The sequence below is a fragment of the Pteronotus mesoamericanus genome, unplaced genomic scaffold (assembly GCF_021234165.1).
Source record: "Pteronotus mesoamericanus isolate MK-2021 breed Mesoamerican mustached bat unplaced genomic scaffold, CSHL_Meso_final contig_124, whole genome shotgun sequence".
NCBI lineage: Eukaryota > Metazoa > Chordata > Mammalia > Chiroptera > Mormoopidae > Pteronotus > Pteronotus mesoamericanus.
Window position 1 is genome coordinate 7,570,137 of NW_026555051.1, and position 22,718 is coordinate 7,592,854.

The 22,718-nt window shown below is 38.3% G+C and overlaps 1 protein-coding gene across 3 annotated transcripts in view; it reads left to right on the top strand.

The window, feature by feature from the left end:
* The window catches only part of ELAVL2 (ELAV like RNA binding protein 2), a 128,079-nt gene extending 105,589 nt beyond the window's left edge, over positions 1–22,490 (top strand). For 2 of the 3 annotated variants that reach the window (XM_054587883.1, XM_054587881.1), the window contains exons 4-7: positions 10,700–10,853; positions 14,033–14,258; positions 21,398–21,436; positions 22,035–22,490. In XM_054587883.1, the coding sequence (XP_054443858.1) occupies positions 10,700–10,853; positions 14,033–14,258; positions 21,398–21,436; positions 22,035–22,365 (750 nt within the window). In that variant the 3' untranslated portion in view covers positions 22,366–22,490. The remainder of the gene's footprint in view (positions 1–10,699; positions 10,854–14,032; positions 14,259–21,397; positions 21,437–22,034) is intronic. The other variant, XM_054587882.1, reaches the window with a different exon arrangement.
* Positions 22,491–22,718: the final 228 nt, after the last annotated feature.

Genomic DNA, 22,718 nt, shown 5'->3' on the forward strand with positions numbered 1-22,718 from the left:
TTTAAAGGAAATTAAAAATGCAACTATCGCTTTCTGGTAGGTGTTACTGTTCATTGAAGATATAGTCAAGCGATGGATGTGTAAAGCCTTCTTTCTTTTCTACAGTAAATGAAGATTTAACTATCGTTATCCTTTTATGTGAGATTTTCTACATAATGTCCAACTGCCTGTGTCTTTGTCTCTCATCTCTCTCTCATCTATTTTCTCCCTCGCTGTCAAACCTTAGATAAAGCAGTATGTGGAAGCCCTAGGATATGTAAGCCTCTAAAATTGGCTTGTTAACAACCTTTTACTTGTCTGTCCGTTAGCAACCAGTACTAGTTGGCTTTATTCTTAAACAGGTCCAATCTGTTTACACCTGGTTAGTGTGTGGCCCTTCTTTAATTTTCTAACTCAGCATTTTAATCTGTTGACGGGGCCTTAGATATACTAGATGCTGAAGTACTATGTAAATTATATTTTAAGTTTATTTTTGAAGGTAAAGTTGTGGCAGGTATCTTGACAGGCGACTTTGTTGGAGATTGCACTTGATCAAGTTTCAAAATCATGAAGGAACCCTTAAGAGGCCATTGCTACAGAATGGCTTTCAAAGAATTGGATGAGTACATTCATTTTATTTTTTGTTCTCTAAGCCAGCCAAACTTGTATTGTTTCCTACGAAGCATAACAAGCCAGGTCGTTTGGGCAACTATCACACCTTCTCATCATCTTGCCTGAGATATACTCCAGACATGGCCCCTGAAGGTTGCCATGGACTGTGTTTACTCAGCAGGTATTGGAGGGCCCACTTGGGGTGTGCGTGCTAAGACATACATGTAAGAATTAGTTTCAACCCTCTAGGAGCTGAAAGCCTAAAAATCTAAAAGCTTTGTAAGTGAACTGTAGTATTGCTGCCCTAGGAGGAGGCACAGAAGCCGTCTGCTGCTCTGGCAATGTAGAAGAAGCCCAAAAACGTCTGAGTATTGAGTGCTAAGCGCTGAGGTTTCCCTTCTTCATTCAGTCTCTCTTATGTCCTCATAGTGTATTTAATGAAAGTGTCCAAAATGAAGAATTTACAGTACTACCTACTACACTGTGCAGTCACACTGCCATTAGGCACTGAGGACATGGAGGCCTGTAGCCCATTCCACATTCAGAAACGTAGATGTGGCCCAGATCTTAAATTAGGTGTTATTCCCTGAAGTCCCTTTATTTTTTCTGCTACCCTCTCCCCAGAAAAGTATCCTCTGTTTCTCATCCTGCATCTCACTTTAGACTCTAGCCTTTCTCTCTCAGAGAGAATGAGGAAGTGGGAGGATTTCATATGTGGTAGTTTGATTGGAGAAATGCAATTAGGTTGGCCTTTTGTATCAGCCCATTTAGAGACTCTGGGTGTGGACCCTCTGTATGACGGTGAGACCGCTCTTTCCTCGTGCTTCCTCCAGGCTTCAGGCTTTCAGACTCTCTCACCTGCCATTGTCATACAGACTACTCGTCATGCTTTGTAATATTGTAATGTAAAAATTAATATAGCAATTAATTTTGATAATAACTGCCATGGACTTGGAAAAAGCTGTATTTATTTCATCTTTGAACTGTTTTTCTATTAAAATGATGTCCCTTGTGTCAAGTTGTTGCTCTCTGCGTCGCCTTATCTGATATAAGAGACAATAGTAACATTTCATTTTTTTCCTTCTGTAAATTGGGGATGCTGGTGGTAATACCCAATTCATACGCTTATTGTGAGGATCAGCTGAGTTAGTATATGTACCATATCCAGAATAGTGTCTGGCACAGGGGAGGCACTTAATGTTAGGGGCTATCATTATCTATGTTGTTACGATTTTATATACATGAAGTCATTATATTATGTTTAAAGCATTACTGTGGTTCTCCAGCTCTGCGTTAATAGTTTCGTTGCTCTATTTAATCTTTATAAGGTCCTTGTGAGTTAAGGACTATCAAACATAAATTTACAAATAAAGAAATGAAGGTTTCAGAGGACCTAAGGAAATTGTCCCAGAGTGGTATAAATGGTAAGCGACAGAGCCAAGACCTGGACTTAGCTCTCTGTGCCTCCATGCACCATGCTTTTACTCCTTAACTTTGGAGGCTCTAGTACAAGCATTGATTTCTGGCCACTACTTCATAGTATACTCTGCTGCAGCCAGAGCTTCACCAGTAATAATGATTTCTCTTCACTTTGTTTGAAAATTTTTAAAGATTACATGCTCAAATAAATACAGGATCATTTCTCATTTTTAATGTTAAAACGGAGTCTGTTTGCTTAACCACTGACTTCTCCTAAGGCAGAGAGGGCGGGAATGGACTCTGCTGGTTGCAGCTGCAACTCCCGTCTATTTTTCGTGTGTGCCACTTTAGTGTAATCACTTTCTAAAATTTTAATGGGCTAAGTGATGGTTTGGGGTTTGGAAATGGAATATGGAACATTTTGATAGACAGATTCCTGCTTAGGCCTTGGGTGACTAATCCACTGATGCTGTGGTAGTGGATTTGATTTATCCACCGCCCTTCCTCCTTCAGATGCCACATTCATACCACTGCTCTGCCTTTGTTTTGTTTTTTGTTAAATTCTTTATGTGCAGAGGTCTTTAGGAATTTGGAAGGCCTTTATGGCTTCTCTAAGTTGCATTTCAGGAATATCTCTACCGTAGGCTTCCTGTTTGCCTTTTTTCAAGCATAAGTGCCCTTTTTGAACCAAATGTTTACCACAGCCAAGCAGAAGCAACAATAAAAGGGCAGATATGATCTGCCAACTACCATGCTTTAATAAAAATGAAGATGTCTATCAAGACAGCCTCTTTGGACTCTCATTTAATTGATACACATGGATGAAACTGTTTCGGTAGCATTTAATAAATTCTGCTCAGCATAGTTTTTCCGAGGCTGAGTTTAGGATGTGTAAAAAAGGAAATCTAATTTGCCAAGTCTCCAGTTTATGATTAGTTGCTTAGTATGGATCTTTCAACCATAAAACTAAGGAATACTTAGTTTTCCTGTGGCTATTCAGTATGTTTCGTATTTCTTTTAACAATGCCATCTATGATCACTTATGTCATTATTTATTCTGAGCTTCATCTTTAACCTGGACATAAGAATCAACCGCCTTGAAGGTTATTTCATTTGAACACTAAATTTGAACATGATGTGAAACTGGGTAGTCTCTTTAGTGTAAAACAACCACTTGCTGTTTTCACTTTCTGTTAGATGATACCCAATTTTTTTTTAAGAAGCAGACATATTTAATACCCTAGGAAAGTCTGACTGTTCTAGGTATGTTTATGTTTTAATTTAATTGGTGTAAAGCACTAGTCTCAGGATTCTTAGATTTTTTCTCTTTGCAACTTCCCTCCCCTTCCCCCACCAGTATTAGATTTTTCTCAAACATGTAAATAATTCTCAGGCTTTACTAGTAGAAGGAATGTAGTAACTCTCATAATGGAATGACTCATTTTGACTTACTTCAGATTTTATTATGTGTGTATAAGGAGATATTTAGCAAAACTAAGGTTGTTGCCTTCTTGAATATCTTATGGTAGTTCCTTGTAAATGTCTGATCATACTCCTAATAACTGCCATTTTGCTAGAAACTTGCATGATTTCAGACTGCTTGTTGCAGTCCTGGTATAAAGGAAAACCCCTTGAACAAAGAGTTATGGTCCCTGAATCCTCCACCCAAGTTTTTGTTTGGTGTCTTTTGATGCAACCAGGGAAGTGAGAGAGCAGAAAGCTTTGGGAAACACTGAAGGTTGTATGTCTTTATACAAAAAATGTAGTCCGTGTCCTGAGCATGAAGGACTAAGACATTTGAAATTAATCTTAAACTCCCTAAGGGAATGTAAGCAGAGAATAACATGATCAAATGTATTCCTTGGTATCTCTGAACCACTTGCTTGAATGAACACAATCTTTATGTAGACTTAAGTCAAAAAATCCAGTCTCAGTAACATTGGAGTTTCCATATGTATATTCCATTGATGTAGTTTTTCTAAATTCTGTCTTGAAATATCTATTAAAGGAAACTACCCTAACTACCCTTCTCTAACCTTCCTGTTAGGTGTGATTATTCCTTTTAACACCTCTTCGAGGGTTAATCTTTAATTTCTGATGGATTTATTTATGTGTGCTATGTACTGTCAGGTTTACTCATTTGCAGACCTTTGTGAAATCTGCCTTTGTGCAAAACCTAATCTTCCGCCCTGGCCAGATCGCTCAGTTGGTTAGAGTATTGTACCCATTTGCCAAGGTTGTGGGTTCAGTTCCCGGCCATGGCACATGCAAGAACCAACCAATGAATGCATAAGTAAGTGCAACAACAAATCAAGGTTTTTTTCTTTCTCTCTCTCTTCCCTCTGTTCCTCCTTACCTCCCTGTCCCTACCTTGTTCCCTCCCTTCCTCTCTCTCTCTCTCTCTTTAAAATCAATTAAAAAAATCCTAATCTTGGACTGTAATAGGTATATGTCTTGATATGTGTTTAAATCCCGTTCCTGCCAGGGTTTTGCATTAGAAGATCCAAGTACACTTCTGTCTTTTGGGTGAATTTTGAGATCCATGGCCTGAATTGAGGTTACAGATCACATCCTTCTGTGTATTTGACTTCTGCATTCTTTTGGAGGATCTAGTGTAGTCACCTGTCCACAAAGCCTTGATGTTGTCACAAGACCTTTGTTACTGCCTACCAGCGTCAGAGCTAACTTTCATTTATTGATAGTGTCATTTGTCAGGCATCCCCATCAAGACTCCATTTTTTGATATGAACAGCAATTAACTCTCAGTTTAAATAGGCGTATCTATGACCTTGTCCGCTCCTTTCAACTGGAGAGATTGAATGGAGCTTTTCAGCAAAATATGAAGTGGCAAGTATCTAATTTTCAGGATGTTTGTAATCCTAGGTCAGTAATTGACAAGCCTTAGAAGCTGTTCAGTGGTGATCTCTCCAGTGGGAGATTTTTCAAATGCCCTTAGTTTAATAAAGAAGGAATTGCTTTGTTCATTTATAGGCCTTATCACCTTAATCTCTTAGCATTAATGTCCAATCACTGATCTTTCATTGATGAATCAAAGAAATGAGAGCAGTTGTGTTTTTGGACAAAAGCATTTAAGTGGGCTTGCATTGAATAATGTACAGGGATTTTAAATTTTACTCTGTACATTTAATAAAGTATCAATTATTATCCATAAAATATTTCCATTCCTTTTAATTCTGTATATTTTGATTAACTTGTGTTTTGATAGCTCACTCTTTATATATGTTACTGGTCCTGGAACGTTTAATGTGTAATTTAGTTTTATTTTCTGATGAAGACATGAGTTTTTAATTTTAAGAAATATACTATTGCAAACTATGCCGTTTTTGAGATGAATTACTTTGATACGTCTATTTTTATCTCTATTTCATCCAGTCTGATCTCATTCATGAAGAACAATTTGAGAAGCAAGCCACTGGCCAGAGCATTTGTCTGCCTGGTACTTGTAACTGCCTTCCTTCCTTTCCACCCAAGTAATCTCAGTATTGCTTGTCTTTGTTTATTATCTCACTTGTAAGGTTGTGAGAAATTCCAGCATAAACCTGAGTTTTAAATTGCTATCATTGGAGTAGATTGGTGTTCAGCGTTGTATTCCCTGTATCATCTTTAAATATTTAAATTGCAGACTCTCTAGCTGCCTCTTAAATTAGATCCTTCACTTAGTAGTTTTGACATTTCATAACCTTGCTTCTCAGGCATTAAATATTCACCTGTTTAAATGGCAATGAAAATTTAAAACCCAAACCGATCTATTAATACAGAGAATGTTGATTGGGGATCAGCTTGCACTTGGTAAAGGAGTAACTATTTTGACCCCACTGGGATATATGCTGGAGGTTCATTGTACTAAAGTATTACTAGTAGAGAATTCGCCATAAAACAAAGCCATCTCTTGGGTCTTCTCCAAGCGATTTTAGCCTTGAAGAACCACAGAGATAGACTTAATATTTTGAGGTTTAAGATATTCCAAAGGTGGTTCTCTAAGTGGTATTATAGCAGTATGCGCTCCAAATCACAGAAAAATTCAGAATGGAGAAGATTGCTTGTAATTGCCAGATGCAAAATTTGGTCTGGAAACTTAGTGAATCTCCCAAAGTGCCATTTCTTACACTACTGCAAGTCTTCCTACTTTGGTTTAAGTATATTTTTCTGTTTATAATTCTTTGAAGTGGAGGATGAAGAAGAAGAAGTACTTTCCTGAAAAGGAGGATGCTGATGACAGAGATATCCTGGATGGAGCAAGGGAAAGGGAGCTGCTTTAATTCCAGACACAGTAAAGTTGCAGGGAGGAGACAGCTCATCTGTCTTAGGAGGGGGACATTTGACCTTACAGTTTTTTTGGAAAGCAGGCAGGGGTGGAGTGGGATGGTGCATTACTCACTTAATTACATTCTAAAAGTTTGAAAGGAATAAAAGTAATTTCAAAATTCTAATAGTGATGTGCAGTTTCTCTCCTTAATCACAATGAGTGGCCATTCATCCTTTTCTTGGAAAAAGTGACTTTTTAAGAATTATCAGTAGACAATGAAATAAAATAACTTTTGACTTAATTATAATTTCTAGTACCATCTTGTGTTCTGCTCTGCTCAGTTTCATTCTCTGTGTGTGTGTGTGTTTAAGAAAAAACTGAGAGGCCTTTTAATTTTTTTAAACTCTCAGAATAAGTACACTGGTAAGCTGGTTACTATAGTGTGGTATTGTGGCAGAAAAACTGGACTGGACAAGAACATCGGGTCAGAAGATCAGAATTTGAATCTAGAATTCAACATTCTGTGTAAACTTAGGTGCATTATTTCCCTTGTCTATACCTATTTCCCCAGCAATGAAATACTAACGTGTGACCTGCCTGCCTCACAATGTTCTTGTGAGGCACAAACAAAACATTGTGTTTGAAAATGCTTTTCAAATGAAGTCTCAGAAGCCTCTAAGTATAAGGTAAATGGAAATATTATTTGTTACCTCCTTGAGTTTACCTACAGTTTAGTAACTCTGTCCTTCCTGTGGTGACTGGAACCAGTTCTTTGACAAAGTTACTGAAAAATCCTTTTTTTCAGAAGATTTGTTATTGGTTCTTGGAGCCCTTGTGATGTGGCTGTAGCCAGGATTTGTCTTAATCAGATCTGGTAAGACATGTGCAGGCATGGAAATGATTGTTATAAAGGAAGAAGTTTATACTCACTAATCTCTAGCAACAGGACACACAGTAGGCCATGCAGGGCCACATAGAGAAGCACCAAGAGTGGTCAGGAGTCGGAGGGGAGAGGGCAGAGCCTTGCTGCGATCCTTTATTTTGGGGTTCTTGTGGTAAGAAAAGGACGACGCGTAGGGTATAGAGTATGGTGAGTGATTTTAGCATTAGATTTGAATAATTTTGCAGGGCTCTGGGCTACAAAGGTAGTCCTTGCTTGTCTGATTCCTGTTCCTGGAGTGCTTTGGGCAGGGGAGGTAATGGGTTGCTATGTGAGAGGTAGGTAAAGTAGATAACAGTGTGGGCTCTGGATTGGTTGGTTTGTATATCAAAGATGTGCTCACAGATGAGTCATTTCCTATCTCTAGGAATTAGCTTTCTCTAGGCAGGGCAATCTCTTCAGGATCAAGGCCCTGTGTGCATCAAGTATACAGAAAAATTAGAAAATATAATCAATACAGGCTGAATTAAAGAAGCAATGTGAACTGAAGACTGGACAATGAAAGAAAAATAAAAGCAGATAATATAACTGACCCAAGTGTGTTTTCAAAGCTTTTATATAAGCACTAAATATAAACCTGTTTTCCTAAATATATTTTAGGATATCTTTTAAAACACTCCACCCACACTCCTCTGAAATGCACAAAGCAGTAAATGTCACTGCATGAGTAAATTATTCCGGAGCACAGTAATGGACTCAGGTTACTCTCAAATTTAATAGTCTGGGTCCTTACCTACATTTTCAGATGCATGAAGAGATAAATAATATTTACAATATAGTCACTCAGATTTTTAGGCTCTGTGCTCAGCATTTTATGTGCATTAGAGATCTTTTTTAAAAATATTTCTAGTAACCATGTAAAGATGGTACAATTATGTGGTAATAGACTTAAAGAATTTGTCCAAGTTCACAGAGCCCTTAATGAATTGAACCTGGTTTTGAGGGCAGGCACGTTGGTTAGAGAGCTGTCACTTTGAACTACTGTGACAGTATTTCATGCCATGTTTGAGCCCATGGAGAGGCTGAATGCCTCTACTGCCTGCTTTATTGGTCACTGGAAGTTAGCCTTCTTACTTTGAGAATGTGTAGATGCTTACTCCGTTGCCCATGGGAAGCAAATCTTTATAAAGGGAATACTTCATTCACAGGACCTGAGGCTGAGAGCTCCCCGCCCTGAAGTATAGGCCTGGAATCCATTAGATGCCAAGGGAGTCCAAGCAGTGGGATTTCAGCTTATCCAAATAACTGAGGATTGTTCTTCAGAAAAGAAATTGGTTCCTCATGTATTCACGTTCAGTGAACGCATACATATTTTATTGGCTTTATGTTTTTATTAGTCTGTAGCCATCCCAAGACTAGATTCAATTTCAGTTGTTTTATTGATCACTTGGAATTTTCCTTCATTTCTTATTTTTCACTTACATTATAGTTCCCCAAGTTCATTGTTTCTTAAGTTCATTATCCTTAATGGTTTAGGCACAGATATAAAAGAGTAGCACATGAGTATGTATCTGTCTTCTCTCCACCACTATACCAAATTCCTTTTGTCAGTAGGACAGGACAATGCTACTGTAACTTTCAAAGACAGCCTTTGGCACAACAGGTGTAGTTTCACTTGTTAATAAGCAAATTTACTGAATAAACAAATAAGAGTATTAAATGTTAACACTATTCAGGAAGTGATGAAAGAGGGCAAGACTTTTATAAAGTAGTATAAAACCTGACTTGCCTTTTTTTTTTTTGAGGGAGGGACGAAGCAAAATAAAAGTCTTTATACAACGAGCTGTGGGCATAATTTAAGTCGTGGAGAAAATACTTCGTATTTCATATAAAAAGCTGTTTAAATTGAAGCTTAAAAAATACGTAATGAAATGTATTGAAAGTGGTTACTAATGGATGAAATGAGCAGGCAGAAGTTATCATAAAATGGTACCCCAGTAAGTCAGTCTTGGAATGAGGCCCATTTGCTTTTTTTATGAAGGATCTGGAAGATGGGGCATATTGTGTGAAATTTTTACCTTTGCAGGTAGTCCAAAAGAATTTACAGTTAAACATAGAGAATGTGATCAGAAATAGCACATGAGACTCAGAACTATCTAAAAATTGGCAGGGGTAGATTATAGATGCAAAGAGCAATGGATTACAATTTGTGCAAGATCTAGATGAGTCATTAAATGCTGTGGTCCAGTAAGCTGGTGTGGACCCATAGGATCAATGGGGTATTATATTGGCTTTACTCAGCAAATATTTTAGCATCTATCATGTGCCAACAGACTGAGGGGAGAATACAGTGATAAGAGAGACTGCTGTAGTTCCTTCCTGCATGGAGCTTATATAAAGAATCTGCTTATAAATGTATTTGAAAAAATAAATTAAAAAAATAAAAATAATCATGGAAAAAAATTAAAAAGAAGAATCTGCTTGTAAACAAGTACACTTGAAATCATTTTTGTCTTTATCCTTGCAGACTTTTGAATACTGTATGTCAAAGATAGGAGGCTTTTTGAAAGGGTACATAAAATGGTAATAAGTAAAGTTAATAAAGGGACTTAAGATCTTTTGTAATCAAGATTAAAAAGACTAATTTCATCCTTTCTTGTGGCAGAGTAGAATTCCATTGCATGCTAAGTGAAATAAGTCAGTCAGAAAAAGCTAAGAACCATATGATTTCACTCATATGTGGGATACTCAACTGAAACTCATAGACACAGATAGACAACAGCACGGGTGTTTACCAGAGGAGGGTACGGAGGGGAGTAAAGGGTAAGGGGGTCAAATATATGGTGACAGAAGACAATTTGACTTTGAGTGGTTGACACATAACATGATACCTGGATTGTGTATTATAGAAATGTACATCTGAAACCTGTATGGCCCTGTGAACCAATGTCATCCTAATTTAATTTAAAAAAGACTTGTGAACTGGAAGATAATAGACAGGATAACAGGGGATACAGCTCATTCACATATTTAAATATGTGGGGACTTAGAGGTGATAGCTATTTTGGAATAATCAAAAGGACATACTTAATAATAATAGGGTAAATTGTTTAGAAATGTGGCATCACCACCTCCAGAGATGGGAGAGTCCCAAGAACAGATCACAAAAATATCAGATGAATTTAGGGTCTTTAAAGTTAATCACTGGATTGAACCTAAACCCCTCATTTAGGGGGTTGGCCCCATTGAGAAAAATCTGTTAACCACAAGTAGCACTGTGCTGTGTGCGTCACTAGTCTGTTTGGAAACTTACAAATCTAGGGATAAATATTTTCGTCTCTCCACCCAGAGGGATGGCATTTCCCATTTGTTTAGAATTTCTCCAGCAATGAGTAAAACAGTTAATGTTGGGCTTGCTTTAACTTCAGTGTCTGTTGTGTACTTCTTATGGAAAAGCCACAACTAATTTGAGGCAGTCTTTGAGGTTCTGAAGGGAGGTAATTGAGTTTACATAGATGTTTAATTTTATTTTCCTTTTCCAGGTTTCCTATGCTCGCCCAAGTTCAGCTTCTATCAGAGATGCAAATTTGTACGTCAGTGGACTCCCAAAAACAATGACTCAGAAGGAGCTGGAACAGCTTTTTTCACAATATGGGCGCATTATTACTTCTCGTATTCTTGTTGACCAGGTCACTGGTAAGTAGGCAGCCGCTCTGGATCATCTTTTACACTTCCTGACTGGCAGATTGTGAAATATTCTGCCTTCCCATATAGCAGTCTTGCCTCTAGAACACATCAAAGGTATATCTGGGCCAGAAAATGAAATTTTCTGCTGGAATTGTTCATAAATATGCATGGATAAAAATAGATTGTGGAGTGTAGTGAGTGAGCTTGAGTCATTTCCACCCTGAAGGTGTAGGTTCGAAGCCTGTTTCATGGCTTGTAATAAATTTACAGATGCTATAATCTTCATTTCCAAGCTGCCACATGAAAAAAAGCCTCCATCCTCCTTATGAAGTACTAATCAACAATCTTAGTTTTGTAAAAAGCATAGTTTAATGCAGCGGCATGCAGCCAGTTCTCCAAGGGAGGATTACACTACAGCAACCCTGGTAATTGCTGTTAAGGCTGTTTTCCAGGTCCATGCTGTGTTGTATGAGCACGTGTGAGAGTTTGAAGTTTTGAATGTTAGGCATTTATTTCATGCCCAAGTTAACTTTTAAATGCACTGAGTGAGAAGACAACTATGTTTATTAAAACTTTTGTATTCAGGGAAGCTTTTCTGTAAAGCTTTTAGTTAAGGAAAAGCTAGCAATATAGATTGAATTATGGATTTTTCTACTATAAATGCAATACTTATTCTTTTTAAAACATATTGAAAATAGAGAAATATGGCAAGGAGAGGGAAAAAATCACCTGGAGTGCCATGCACTCAAGTAGTCACTAAGATTTGGTGGGTTTTTAGAAAGAAAACAGGTAGGTTTTCCTCTTTTCCTTGTGTTTCTTCTTTTTCTCTCCCCTCTTTTATTCTCCCTATTCTTTTTCCCTCTCATTTTTCTTCTGTCTCTTTTTTCTAATGATTAACACCACTAGAAATGCATTATGTAGTAGAGTGTCATATTTTGATTTTTAAAAAAGATGGATTAACCACAGAATAAAATCAGGCCAAGTTTTTAATTCTTCAAGTGAAGATCAATTAATTGATTTGAATTTGATCAGAAGCAACCATGTTATGCTCCTCTGTGCTGTTAATAGACTCATAGGAGGCTAATAAGCAACATACTTAAGAGTTGTGGGTAGAGTTATATCTACCGTCATATACAGACTTTGGAGAATGGCCTACGGGTTTGCTGTATAGAGAAAATTTAGTCTAGTGAAGGCATATAAAAATGTGGTCTTTTCTTCTTAGTTTCATATCATAATCTTCCTTATATGTTCTGTCACACACACACAGGCTGCTAATCGCATAAAATAGAAATCTCAGCCTAAAAATCCAGACAGATTTGTTTAAATAAACAAAAATGCCCTTTTATTTTGTTCCTATCATTCATGCTTTTCAATGAGGACTCAGTGAATTGAGAGTAGGTGTCACCTGTGTTACAGAAAGTTCTTGTCTGAACTGCATGCCCCTCCTGAGTACTTAGGTTCCCAGGTGGGCCCACCTTGCCACCTGGTTTAGTCAGTGGTTTTCCAGTGTGGCCCTGTACCTGCGGTATCAGAATTCTCCTCCAACACTGTTAGAAGTGCAGATGCCTGCATCCCACCCAAAACCCAATGAATAAAATTCAGAGGGTGGCATGTTACCAATCCCTTCAGGTTACCTGATGCATGCTCAGGCTTGAGGACTACTGGTTTAGATGAGTCAGGCTGCGTAGAGGCTATTTCATTGCTAATCTGATACGTTCCTCATGGAATAGTGAAGTCCCCCAGGCTTACTAATTCATAACAGGAGCTTGTAGATAACTCAAAGAATATATTTCCTGTCATGTTATCATTTCATCTTTATATTTAATGGCTTTCAAGGCAAAATTATTCCCTTTCCCTGAAATGAAAAATCCTGCAATTTTGTTATGTAGCCATCAGGTGGTAATAGTGTGCAAGGGATATAGCTTAAATAGGAAAGGTAAAGTGAGGGATAGGGGCTGTCTGAGATGAACACATGTGGAAAATACTCCTTATCTACTTGTAGAATAAAATCCTGAGCAATTGAACTTACACAGAATTAATTGTAAAGCAAGTAGACCATTATTCCTTTTTAAAGTTTCTATAAATCATGATGGTCTAGTGTATTTTCTAAGCCCATCTTTCTCAATAACCTCTCTTTATTTTCTTCAGTGGCATACTCTGAATCATTCAGATTTTTCTAGCCACTCTTCCCAAGCTGGTACTGCTAGTACTGACTGGCTTGCCAAAAAAGTGTTTCCCTGCACCGCTTATCTCATGATGGCCAGCTGTGGTCACCCGCACGGGCCTGCTGAAGCTAATTAAATGGAATGAGTTGGGTTTCCCTTTACTGTTTCTCAAAAGCTGGGCAGGTCTTTGGGCATCCCTTTGCTTTCCCATCCTTGCCTCTCCAAGTGGGAACAGCATGAGGCAGAGAATGGCACTCCATGTCAGGAATGATGCTCCAGCCAGAAAGCTTTCAGGTTTTACTTCTGTTTTATTTTTAAAATATAGATCCTCTTTTGCCTATTTTTTCCTCCATAATAATATTGTTTCTCTAATAAAATATGACTAGTTTAAAGTAGTGGAGCTTCAGGAAACCAGAAAATCTTCTTCAGACATTTTTCTTTAAAGGACCAGTATTCAGTTTAATATTATTAAGTTAAATTTCATTTAAAAATTTAGCTGAAGTACATGTTTCTACCACTGTGCATGTACTTTTCTCATAGCTTTTGAGCGTTTTTTAGCAAACGCCTGATTCTGTTCCCCTTGTTACAAGAAAGGGAGCTATTGTGCCTGTCCTTTCTGAGCTGCTTGTCCAGTAGCAGTAATTTAAAAAATGAAACTCAGGCATGCTATTGACATTATTAAAGAGAGTGTGTTGGAGGGAAAGAAGGCAGGGGAGAGAAGGCATGGACATACCAGTGTGCTTTCTCTGCTTTCGCTTATGAGTAAGCTTGTTGGTAGGCATGTGATAACGCATATTCTATCTGTATAGGTGACTTCATGCATTAAAACAATATAAAATTGTGATTCTAGACTGAATTACTACTAAGCTAAGGTAAAACTTTCCTCCTCCTCTGATTTTTGTGGCAGATGCTATATGTGGGTGAAAACACATTCTTGAGAAGGAACAATTAATTTATCCTTTCTTCTTTTCCTCCTCTCTCTTTCCACTCTTTTTCCCAAATCCTTACCCAAATCTACCATAGGCATATCAAGGGGTGTAGGGTTTATTCGATTTGACAAGCGGATTGAGGCAGAAGAAGCTATCAAAGGCCTAAACGGCCAGAAACCTCCTGGTGCCACAGAGCCAATCACTGTAAAGTTTGCTAATAATCCAAGCCAAAAAACCAATCAGGCCATCCTCTCCCAGCTGTACCAGTCTCCAAACAGAAGGTATCCAGGACCATTAGCTCAGCAGGCACAGCGTTTTAGGTAAGTCTGGTCTGGTTCTTATGCCCAGCTATTAAACTCAGAACCCTCAGGTTCACTGTCCACCACTGGTATTCACAGGATCTCTGGGTTGCTGCTATCGTTATTGTGGTTTTCTTTCTTTTGCTTATGGGCGCAGAGAAAACCTACTTGGGGAACAGTGTCTTTTGCTCACATTGAAAGTAGGGACAAAAGGACAGTAACCTACAGCAGTGAATCTTAACGGGGCAGGGTAGTAGGAGGGTGGGCGGTATAATGTTGCCCCTCAGGGGACATTTGGCAGTGTTCGGAGACATTTATGTTGGCATAACTTGGGTGGAGGGTGCTACTGGCATCTAGTGGGTAGAGGCCAGGGATGCAGCTAACCATTTCGTAATGTGCATTTAGCCCCCAACAACAACAGATTATCCACCTGCAAACATTGGCAGTGCCAAGGTTGAAAAACCCTGACCTACAGGATACTGAGTTCTTCTTAACTGTGTGCCCAGTGCTTTCAATTTTCAGATCCCCTTTTTTACTTTCTTTCTTGATAACATTTTATTCTCCTGCTTTGGTTTTTAGGTCAGGATCTTTCAGTTACTTTTGTTTGTAATAGGTGTACCACTAAGGATATATACCCTGTTTGAATACATTAAATTTCTACAAATGGGTCCCTCTTCCCTTTTAAATTTTTATAGGGGTTGGCAAACCTTCATTGTAAGGGGCCAGGTAGTACATGTTTTAGACTTTGTGAGTCATGGTCTCTGTTGCATATAAGTTGTTTTTCTTTTTTTTTAAACAACTGTTTAAAAATATGAAACCATTCTTAGCTCCTGGGCTATGCTGAAACATACCCAGATGGCAGTTTGGATTTGGCCTGTGGGTGGTAGTCTTCAGACCCCTGCACATGTCCATAGAATGACCATGCATCTTTAGTGCAAAAAAAATTCTATCTTGTAGATAAGTATAAATATTCCAATTTTTTAAGTTCTATGCTAATCCTGAGGTACCAGCTAAACCAAGAGTCATTTAAAAAACATCCCTAATTTGCATGTGAGAAGAACACTGACTTTAAGATGTTACACAGAGCACAAAACAAAATCACTCAGTTTTTATTTTCAAGAACATTTTTTTTAATCATCATTTTTGGCCATGTGGTGTACTGCAGCCATAATGCCATCTAACTCCATGCTGATTTTTTTTTTTTAATTACAAGTGCGTATCAACTTTCTTTTTTTCCTTGCTGCGGCAGAATAGTTATCAAAGATATAATCACAAACAAAGCTTAATAAGGAGTTACGTGTTTTTGAGCTTAAATCACATGCATTTTTTTATTGGGGTACTTAAAATACTAAAAAAAAATGGGGATACAAATCAGTAAGATATCTCCCTTTAAAAATAACACTCAGTTACATCCCCTGAGGTATGAGAAAGTAATTTGCCATAAACACTGTGTTCAGTTCTTACCTCGGGTGGTTTTTGCTCTGGTAGAAGAGGTGACACATTCAAAAGGCTCTGTTTGGAACTGGATGACTAGGTACCAGTTGATTGAGCCTTGTGTTCTCTCTACTTTAACTTTGTGAGGTTAAAAAAAAAAAGCATTGACAGAAAGGAAACAAATACTGCCACCCTTGACTGTAGTGGGCAGCAGGGGTGACTGGGGGGAGAGCTGTGCGAGGCTGCTTGGTACTTGCCTTTGCATAAAAGGATCCTACAAAGCTTTCTTTTTTTCTTTTTTTAGCTATGCCTGTAGGGTTCCTCTGTGGCATCTTAAATGAATAATAACTTTTTGCAAATTTAGCACAGACAAGCTTGAAGGAATTCTGGGTGTGTTTCCTACACAGACCAACTAGTTAACTGCAGAGCCCTGGGGCTTAGAGAGGGGAAAGTTCTGTGGAACTTGTTGATTTTGACACTGAAAGTATAAAATGTTTGATGTTCGTAGAAAGCTATATTAGTTTAAATTGTTATTTTTGCTGTTTCTGATTTAAGCTCTGGTTTTTGTTTTATGGCAGTTACTAAGTAAAACTCTTCTTAGAATTAAGATTGAATTCTGAGGACAGTTTGACAAAGGGACTGAAATGACAGGATCTTCAGGAGAATTTCTGACTATTGAAATGGCAAGGCATGTCGGTAACTCATACATTAGGTTGTTGGTAACTACAGAATCTGCTTTCAGCCTGACCTATCCCCTACTCCTGGCCTGACCTGTGCTTTCTGTTTGCGGTTGGGAAAAGCTTTACAGGATGTTCTTCTAATGGTCAAATTTAATAGCTTTCAAAATATGTATATTGTGCCCATTCTGTACTTTTATCTTTTAGCTCCATATGTTATTAACTCAGAAATTCTTCCTTTCCTTAACTACTGTAATTTTTTGGCAGGGGGAGGGGATGAGAGTTGTCTGTTGAAAGGAAAATTTGGTTTAAGAAAATAGGGAAGAGTCTTACTGTCCCTTTCAGTTTCTAAACTCTCGTATCCATTGCTCAGCTTCCCATTCCTCCCAAAATCTCTCTCCAGATAGTAAGTTTTGAACTAGTCTTTCAGTTCAGTGAAGGTGTGTGGTCTAGACTGAGTGTTAGGAGAAACTGAGAGCCTTCATTCCTGCAGTTCAGTTTTAATCTGATGTGTATTTGGCTGCTTTTTTTAGTTACCTTTAAAAACTTGCCTGTCAGTTACCTTGATTTTCCCCCCTCTTCCGGTTGAATTAAGGTTGAGTCTTCTTTGACCACATAAAGACTCTTGAATTAAGGACTTGCTTGTTTTGTTAGTATTTTGCTCTTCTCTGGTTTAAGTCTAGGTCATTACACAAATATTCTGTTCCTAATATCTGTGTCCTAATGTTCTTAGCCTTGAGTCTCTCACTTTCCAGTGGACACTTAGAGTATTCCTCATGGGGTTTTTATGTTGTTATAGTACCCTTGCAATTGAGAGAAATTGGAGAATACAAATTTTAATAATTAAGGATATGTTTAATATTCTTAAAATGCATATCTTTTAAAGTCGAAAACTTAAAAATCTATGTAATCAGGATTAAGTTTAAAAGTGGGCTTGTGAACTTTATGACTCAGTCAACTCATAAGAATAATTAGAAAGAGTTAATGTGAGTACTGCTGATCTAACATGCTTATTTAATTGACTACAGTTTTCAAAATAAAACCATTCTTATTTATTTGGGTGGATAGTCTAATTTAAACCCTTTAAGTATATTCATGGGACATGGTGTCTGAATTAAATTTTAAGCCAAGTTTTTTCATCTCTTCTTGTGGAGCAGCTTTGATTTTATTGAGGGTGATCTAGTCTAATGGCCTGTGTTGCCTGATTCAGTAAACCTCGATGCATTTTTCAAGGAGCCTTTTAAATCAGCACTTGAGTTGCGTTTAAGGCATTTGCTGGTTGCATTATCACAGTTTCATCTTGGAAGAAACTGGTATCAATTCTGAATAATTTTTTTCTCTCTTAGAGGACAGATGATACCATCTAATTGGATAAGGGGGTAAGTTGATGATCTTGTCCTGGTTTAACTTCAAAGCAGGTCTTGGTCAGTGCTTTGGAGCAGTTATGGGAACCATTACTTTAGGATCTAGAGTTTTATTTTCTTAACCATTAGCTGTAATCTCTGTTTATATATTTATTTGACTTGAATTGACTTCGCACGTTCTCTTTTACTTGCATGTGGGTCATAGTGTGTCATAGTGTTTACTCCCATAGTGTGTCAGCTAAATTTCTTGGGAACTAGGCAGGTAACTTCATTTTATTTTCTATTTATAATAAAGACCTAGCTTTGAAATGGTAATGCTCTATCTAATATATGGTTCCATTCGAAATATTGCCTAGTTATAGTTTGAGTTGAATTCTTACAATGAAAGTGTACTTGTATCCCTAGTATTTTTTTTTCATAAATTATATGCAGTGGGCTTGTGCTGTTGGCATTCATTAACTCATAAACCAACCAGACAGGCGTGAAAGATAAAGATAGACTAAAATGAAATAATATAGCAATGTCTTGCTGATTATGCTGACTGGCTTTATATTTCACTTACCAATATTTTAATAAATACTATACCTTTAAAGCAAGGGTCATAAAATTATGGTAATGATTTGAACTTCTTGTCTGACCTCATATGAGACACGTTGGATTATCTTGTGTTTAAGCATATAATGCAGTTTGTACTAGGAGCAGAAGAAATAATCAGCTCCCTTTTCTTATTTTCTTGGGCTTCCCTTACTATTGTCCCCCCACCCTGATCATGAAAATGATGCTATTTGCAGGAATCTTTTTGAAGATACCTCTTTTTTGAGGATTATCTTAATTAAAGCTAGGTGGGTTTACGTATCTAATCCTGCACATCTGCTTAATGTGTTATATGTAAAGTGGGTTGTATCCAAGCTACAGGACAGAGGAGCGTCACTGTCCCTTTGGGGACTGCTCAGTCATCCCTTAGGAAAGTATGTGACATGTGAGGAATAAATGAGGGTACTGGGTTCAGTGCACTGATTAAATATCAGTAAAGAATATTTTTAAAGTTTAAAAATACATATTTAACAGACACTGTAGTATTTACTCGCCACACTGCGATGCGTCATCATGCGTGCACTCATTGGTCACCCTGGAGTCTGTTAACTTGGTCTCCATTAAAAAAATGGCTGTCGCTGAGCTCTGGGCAGGCCTAAAAAAGATGTGTAATTCTGGAGAATAAGAGGAGTCCTTGTGTCTGAGCTAACTATAAACAAGGCAGCTACAAGAGAACATAGCGCAGCCTGTGCCGTGATTACAGTTTTCCAGCTGCTGTAAGACTTGGGGTGCATAGTACACACATGGAGCTCCCCCCACCTTCTCCCGGCTGTCATGAGAAACGTGTTACTGAGAGCAGAGAGAATGGCTAGGCTCACCTGCACGCAGACAGGAGTTTCCAGCATCACCCCAGGGTCCTGTTTCTTAAGCCCCATGCTCCTCCCTACACACCTTGTTGATGGGGGGAGAAGTGTGGGGAGGGACGAAGAAGTAGAGGTAGAGGCAGATTAACTTGGCTTAAGTTCCAAAAGACTGAATTTTTCTTAAAATGGATATTGAGTAAAGAAACCAGCGAGGCCCATGGTATCACATAGGGTTTCACAGGTAGGAAAGACCCAGTGAGAGGGTCCGCAGAGATCCTAGTATCAAAGTCCTGGGCCTGCTGCCTGAAGATTCCTGGGATGGGGGGTGAATTTTCTCCTTAATGCACGTAATTCACTGCTGGGGCAGTTTTGGGTTCCACCCTGCCTTGAAAATAATGAAAACTTGCTTAGGAGATTCTATTTCTGAACTTTAGTTGGTGCCAATTTCTGGTGGCAGAGTGTAACGGTCCCTACCTGGTCCCACTTAATGGGCAGAGATGATTTAACTATGTGTTGAATGAATGGATAAGATTGCCTCTGCCTCTGGACTTTTTAGCACTTTGGAAGGAGACTTCATTATCTCAATATGCTATTCTGTTCTACAGGTATCATATGCCAAATGCATTCTGTAGTGATCATGCCAACAATTTTATGAAACTATCTGTATCTTATTACTTTCATGATTGGTGTTATAATTTGTGTGCATCTTTATTTCTGATATTTGTGGCCTCTACTTTGGAGTATAAAGATATGGCATCTTTGACTATGGAAAACAAAGCCCTCTCACTTGTGTAGACTTTGCACACACGTGCACACAGCCTCCCCAGCCAGCTCTCCTGATAGCTTTTATTCTGGATTAAGCAGTTAAAGATAGTGGTTACCTCATTGCTTTTATTCAGTCAGTAGATACTCAGTGTAAACCTGCTCCTGCTTGTGGTTCAATGAGGATGAACCCTGCCTGATCCTGGGAGGTTAGTGGGACAAGGCAGACACACACAGATGAGGATCCTTTGTTATTATCATTTGTTCTGTTTCCTTACACTCTGCACTACATCAGCCCAGTTCTCTCTTTACATTTATATAAAGCACACAGAATGCCCAGGGGTGATCGGGAACAGGAATGTCTGAGATTCTTTTTCCAGTTCTGAAAGACTAGAAAGATGTTTTTCAGCTTTTATAAAACCAGAAGGGGTTGCTGTCTGATGTGTGCTTTAGCTTTACTGGACGTCACAGGTGGTAAACTAGAAGGTTGAAACATTGAATTTTCAAACTTACCTTTCACATAAGGGTTAAAAGAGAAAAATTGTTTTCCTGACCCCTAGGTCTTACCTGGAGAGTGTCAAACAGTGTGGCAGTTAATGGCAGTTATGTGGGCAAGGTATTGTTATGCCCCCCTCCTCTCCATACATGTAATTAATTGGTATGCAGTATGGAAATTTGGAACTCTTTGATCAAGCAAGTGCTATAAAGTCATTTTAATTTTGGAAGTAGGAAAAAGGTGTGGAGAGTTTTAAAGAGTACCCACTTGACCACCCCAAATACTTTCTTTTTAAAACATGTATGAGAAGTTCAAGTTGATTTTTGTTTCTGCCTGGCTTCTTACACATTGAGTAGGTTTCCCTTCTTTCATCAAAATAAGCATCAGGCTTGAGGTCCAAACTCCCTTCATTGCTCACTGAAGCAAGGAGTCTGTCATCTGTCTTTCTCTAGATCTTAGCTGAGCACATTGAGAAATAGGAGGTTTAGCTGATTTTGTGTATAAGGTACAACACTACTTTGATTCTAAGAGATGAAAGCCCTTCAGAGTTGGGAGTTCGAAGGGAAGTTTACGGAATTCTGTGCACTGCAGAGAACCACCATTGACTAGTCCTGTGGTCCTGGACACGTCACTTACACCATCTGCCTTAGTGTACTCAGGAACCAATAGAGTTAAGAGAATTAAAATAGTACTAAGGACACGTAGGTGTATGTGGAGCACTTAGAACTTGCCTGGCAAAAGGTGAGAACCCAATTAACTATTCCAGAAGCTCCACCTCCCCTCTCTGAAGGGTTTCCTCAGATGACCACCAGTGTTTTCTCTCCATTGCACTGACCCTTGTAGAGATAAACTTGTATCCATTGGAAGAGTTAGTGTCTTGTGGCCGCAGGTACCCATTCTTTGTGAAAAGCCCTTCACATAAAATTAATATCCAAATATCCCCTTGGAAGATGGCAGTAACAAGCCCAGCTTTCTTGGACATCAAGGGGAAAAATTAAAAACTGAAATTTGCTAAATGTGTGTTTTGCAGGTTGGACAATCTGCTCAATATGGCTTATGGAGTAAAGAGGTAATGATAGAGGTTCATGATACTCATAATTCCTTCCTATAAGTGATTAGTTTCTTTGATTTTGGGAGTGACTTCCTTCATAAGTTTGTGTTGGGTTTTCTTTTGCATGTACAACCTAGTGGAAAGCTGCTTTTTGAAGCACGGTTGACTGAAAGAACATCTTTATATCACTGGATGCCACCCGGTCTTTAAAAACCCATTATTTATTTTATATTGCATTGCGACGTTATAGCATGTTTACATATGTGTTGCACCCCTCCCCTCAATCCTGCTTAGATCCATAAGCCAGTTCTAACTATATTTTTTTGTTACTGTGGATAATATTTAATACAGCACATAATGACCATTTCATAGCTTATTAATGCCTTGATAGTATAGCATGTCACTGCAAGCCACACAAAGACTTTGATTGAGTCATCAAATACATAACTGTACTTCTCTGTTGGGGGAGGGGGTGTTATAAAACTCTGGGATGGGAAAGGGAAAAGAATCCAAGTCCGTTACTGTAACCATCCTGTTTCTGTTATGTTTTTCGTGTGTGTATTTGTGTGTGTGTGTGTGTTTTTGTGTGTGTGTTCTTGTTTCCTATTTTGTTCAGTAGGTTTTCTCCAATGACCATTGATGGAATGACCAGTTTGGCTGGAATTAATATCCCTGGGCACCCAGGAACAGGGTGGTGTATCTTTGTGTACAACCTGGCTCCTGATGCAGATGAGAGTATCCTGTGGCAAATGTTTGGGCCTTTTGGAGCTGTCACCAACGTGAAGGTCATCCGTGACTTTAACACCAATAAATGCAAAGGTTTTGGATTTGTGACTATGACAAACTATGATGAGGCCGCCATGGCAATAGCTAGCCTCAATGGATACCGTCTGGGAGACAGAGTACTGCAGGTCTCCTTTAAGACCAACAAAACGCACAAAGCCTAATGCGCTCTTGTCCTCAGTCCATTTATATATGAAAACTATACAACAAAGGCAAGTTAAGAGAAACTTTATACATTAGTAAATGTCTTTGTAAGTCAGTGTTGAGATGGGGATAAAACGACTACTTAGCATCCTAAGAAATATGTGAGATTTTTTATTGCTAGTATTTGAATTAAAACTTCTTAAATATCTTTTATGTTTGAATATGGACAAGAGGTACAGGGTTTTTACCTGTCACATTGCATTCTATTGCCTTCTTTGAAGAAGGTGGACCTTTTAAAGTGTTTCAGCTAAGGGAAGACATTTCTTTTCTTTTTCCATAACTGCCTTGAACCTGTGAGTAAATATTGAGGCTT